Genomic DNA, 4,687 nt, shown 5'->3' on the forward strand with positions numbered 1-4,687 from the left:
ACCTCAGTGAACGTACCTCAATCAGATTGAGGACGTTTTTAGCAAAGGCCAGCTTAGGAGTACCCTAATTAAGTTAATAACAATGTACCTACCTATATAGTTTAAGTTTAAAAAATTTGGCTCTCAAAAGAAATTTCAATCGTTGTACTGTTGATATTTGGCTCTGTTGACTAATGAGTTTGCCGACCACTGGTCTAGCTCTGGAGAACCAATGCAGCAGTGGCTGGCTTGGGAGGCCTTCCTGTCCAAGCTCACCTTAGGAGGCATGTAGGAAGCATTCCTGATTGTCACAGGATACTTGAAATGTTCATGCAGGTGGTCGACATATTCGCACATCCTTAGAGGAAAGAATCAGGTGGAGTATTAATGCCTTAAGTTAGATCATTCACTTGGTGGCAACTGTTAAAGCAGAACAGGTGATACCACAGTGAAGAAAGGGTGGACGTGGTCAAGGCTTGGCTGATAACCACGTTTCCCTCAACCTCCGTGCCTCGGGTTTTTATCTATAAAATAAAGCAATGTGGAGGCTTGGATGAAATCAACCAAAGTCTCTTAACTAAAGGTTTTGTGATCCCAAAAGGATTCAATTTAGACTCCATAAGGATCTGGAATTATTTGGGTGCCTTTAGCCAAAAGATGAATAGATTAAAATCACCAAATGGGGTCCCTTCCAGCTATACACATGATTTAGAAGAGCACAGGTTTTAGGATCAGACCAATCTGTTCAAATTTGGTATCAGCCACTTTCTAGTTTTGTTATATGGAGCAAATGGCCTAACTGCTGCCTAACTTTAGTCACCAGCTAATGAACAGCTGCTGTGAGGGACAGGCATGTGCCCTGTGCAGGGGATACACAAAGGAATTGGCAAGAGAGGGCCTCATGCTTTCAGTGGACACAAATACTAAGCCATTGACTATATACTGTTTGCTCCCTCTCACCTATAAAGAACAGATGAACCAGCCCCATGGGAGAGACAGTTGGGCCTTGAAGACCGAACAGAGAACAATGTTCCACACAGAGAAATCACAACGCAGAGGCGTCGAGGTGTGACAGCACAGTGTCTGTCTGGTGGCTTTCTGCCAGCACAGTGTCCCTGAGCTGTGAGGCCTGCTTTCAGGGGAGCGGCAGGAGGCACTTTCCGTCACTCCTGGGCGGTCACAGTGCACAGCGGCTCAGGGCTGACCCTCTTTCTCATCCCTCAAGGCCTGCAAGGTTGGTTGGAACCCCCCGCCTTGGTCCTGCCTTCAGGAACTGAAATGAGAGGGGCAAAAGAGAATATCCTAGGAATGTTTATTTTTTATGGTTTAAAATACTTTGGAGAGAGAAGAGATATTAGGGAACTCTATAAACTTCTTTTTCCCTAAGAATCCTGATTAAAAGTCAATACACAGAACACTGTCCAGCAGTTCCAGTGTATTTCCAGTACTGTATATGGAGTGCTTTCTGGACAGTTATTAATTAGAAGAAGGTAATGTAAAAACGTACAATATTAATACTTCCTAAATGTCCCTTAACAAAAGAAATACAAGTCTCTGAAAAAAACAAATACTTTAGACATATTAAAAGGCAGCATGTGCCTACTCAATACCCAGCTTAAGAAAGGAAACAGTACTTTATAACTGACGCCCCTATATGCCCTTCCAGGTCCATTTCCCTCACAATCCTGAGTCTGGTATTTACCTTTCCCAGGCATGTTTTTATGCTTTCACTATATGTTTCTAGGGAGCTTTCTGCGATACCACATTTAATTCCAGGAGGAAAGAAAGCATAATGAATCTGCATGTGTGCAGGCGACTGGAAGGAGACTGTCTTAGTTTAAAGCTCACGTGGGACACGTTGAGAAATCAGAGGGAACTACATGGTAATGGAGTGACCAGGTCAGGGAGGAGTCCAGTGTTAGGAAGAGGAGTTGGGCAGGGCAGAGAATACACCGATGATGGAAGTGGGGCTTTAGAAAGTCAGAAACAGGTGCTGGTTGAAGGAGTTCTGGTTTCCATCGGGTTGAAAAAAATCACCTTCTCCCCTACCTCCATGTACTTACAAAACAAGGTGATTCAGCTACCAAGAACCCACTCCACTAAGTGAAAAATGACTACTTACTATAGGGTCTTCCTTGTTGCTGTCCCATGTGAAGTGGGAGCAAAACCAACCTGGCCTTTGAGTCGCAGGATGAGCCCAAGGACAGGGTTCTTAGAGCCTCTGGTCACCAGAGCAGGAATAAAAGATCTGGGCTGAGGGACACCGTGGAAGTTAACGCCACGTCACTCACCTGTTTGTGAGGCTTGCAGAGACTGATATGAAGTCAAATAGAATCAGATGCTGAACCAGTTCACAGAGGCCAACTCCACCAGCATGGGGGCAAACAGGAACTAAAATGAAGGCAGATTTCTACTGAATGCCAGGCGTAGGGCAGAGAGAGGGAAGGGGTGAGAACCTGCGGTTGTTATTGCCAGCAAGGAGTTAAATCATCCATTAATGTTTAGGGATGAAATTCCAGGATGAAAATCATCAAAGATCCCCTGATTAAGCCTAAGAGAAAAAAAATTCAATGGCAAACTACAGAGGGAACCACAGGTGTCTGTGGGCAGGGAAAGAGGTTCGGTCTGCAGGCTGCCACACCCTTACTTTTAAATTTCTTGGCCATCAGCAACACTGAGAGGTTCTCATTGACACTTCCCAGCCTGCAGCTGTCAATCTGGAGAAACTGCAGGGCTTTCGCCTGTAGGAGCTGCTTAAACATCACCCTGTTGTGGCACTGGGAATAGAATGTCAGTAAGATCAGCAGAAGCATCAGCCTTGGCCTTCGGGGTCTGCGAACCTGGCAACACGCCAATTCCAAGACCTTCCGGAAGCCTGGACTGTATTTATTCTGTTCTCACTTGGCATGAGTCAAGCCCTGATAGTCCAGGTGGGGGCCTTCCGATCTCTTCTTTACAAATCTGCAGGTGGAACTGTGTGAGTCATGTAAAATCACACAGCTCGCCACCTCTTAAGGAATAACTGTCACAGCAAAGTGAAGCATCAGATGCTACACGGTGACGGGGATGAGCAGATGGCACGGAGGACAAAACAGAACTGTGGCGAAGCAGCACTGCTCCTTTTGTGGGGAAAACCGAGTCTGTTCCCTCTCCCTGCGCTGCTCGTGGGCTGACTGCCGCAGGTTTTGGCAGGCGTATGTGCTTCGTTTGTAAGCACAGAGCGTGAACGCGGTCATGTTTACTCAAATTGGAAGCTGGCTTTCTTAGACCCACACAGTGTATTTTATGCCTTGGCAAGTAGCAAGTTTAAATTGCTGCCTTATACATTTCCATTAGACACTTTGAAAAGAATAAATGACCTCAGTCATATGAATTATAGAACAATCCAGAAACTTTTGACTATAGCTGACTCTTGACCCTAATGAAGTGCTGTAAGATGACCCAATTTCTAAGATTATGAACATTTTCCAACTCAAAACACTAGGGATGTACCCGAACATCAGACGATGTCCTCCCTAGGTACCGACCCCAAGGAGACATCACATACCTGTTCTCCCGTGGCAACGCCAATGCCTAATGGAATCAATGCCTATAAAATATAAGGCAGCCTACTGTTATTTTTCTAAGTTATCGAACTGAGGATTTAGTGTTTAAAAGTGTAGAGCTATTTAATGTTTGACTATTCAGAGCTGATTGCTTCGGAGTGGGATGAGGCACTCAGGGGCAATGTGTGCACAGGGGAGGGGCTGTGTGTGTCTGCAGAGGAAGGACAGCGCTCGTCCACCTGCTGCCATTAGCTCCCTTCCTGGCCATGGCTCTGCAGATTCTGGAACTGGGGCAGAGGTGAGGAACTGGGAGGAGACAGCCACGCAACAGTGGCTCCTCAGAGACTTGAGGCGCTCAGCCTCTGACTCCTTCATAGAGGCCACCACTCCTTTATTCCCATCTTGTCTCCCTGATGAGCCCGCTCGGTGGTTACTCGAGAGTCCTGTCGCCTCCAGCTCAGTGGGTGCCCACAGATGCCACTTTACAGGTTGGGTCAGCTGGTGAGATGCTGGAATCTTCTGGCGATGCTGCTCTTTCTGTCCCCCCTGAAGCTACTTCACTCCCCACCACCTGGGCTCTAGGCCCGCCACTCCCCGCTCCCTGCCCCAATGGGACTGCAGAGCCACACTCCCGCCCCTCAGGCATCTTCATTTTCTCCCTGGCTTGGCCTTCCCATTGTTTAGGGAACAGAATCAATGAGGCTAATGGCTAACACTTTCTGGGCTATGGGTAGGGAGGAGCAGTGGTAGAGGAGGAAAGCCACATGACTTAGTCATTCTACCATCTTTAAAGCATATATATTTCTGACTCTGAAGAGGTACCAAATTTTATTTCCTCCCTTAAATATTTCCTGAATCTGCCCTATTCAAGCTGCCCTCTACCCCCATTCCTGAAAAAGCCTCCCAGCCTCTTTTTTTCTGCCCACTCCTCACCCCTCCTGTACCCGGGTCACCCACCATCCTACATGTTGCTACCAGGCAAGTCATCTTTATTCTCATTCTCTCATTCAAGAACCTACAGTGCCTCACTGTGTTCAGCTGCATCTTCTGAGCAGGTGGACCCCATAACTTGGTCCTACGCACCTGCCTTCCCCACAACCCCGACTCAGCACCCCCATTCCATTGGGTCCCTCCACGGCCCCACTGTGCTGGCTCTGTCAGTT

The 4,687-nt window shown here is 47.2% G+C and overlaps 1 protein-coding gene across 1 annotated transcript in view; it reads right to left on the reverse strand.

Moving 5' to 3' along the window:
• ENOSF1 (enolase superfamily member 1) overlaps positions 1-4,687 on the reverse strand; it is a 26,386-nt gene that overhangs the window by 1,129 nt on the left and 20,570 nt on the right. The window contains exons 12-15 of the mRNA XM_014535952.1: positions 3,527-3,568; positions 2,627-2,756; positions 2,271-2,370; positions 256-337 (exon numbers count right to left, since the gene is read on the reverse strand). Of these exons, the coding sequence (XP_014391438.1) occupies positions 256-337; positions 2,271-2,370; positions 2,627-2,756; positions 3,527-3,568 (354 nt within the window). The remainder of the gene's footprint in view (positions 1-255; positions 338-2,270; positions 2,371-2,626; positions 2,757-3,526; positions 3,569-4,687) is intronic.

This window comes from Myotis brandtii, unplaced genomic scaffold, assembly GCF_000412655.1.
Source record: "Myotis brandtii unplaced genomic scaffold, ASM41265v1 scaffold154, whole genome shotgun sequence".
NCBI classification, from domain to species: domain Eukaryota; kingdom Metazoa; phylum Chordata; class Mammalia; order Chiroptera; family Vespertilionidae; genus Myotis; species Myotis brandtii.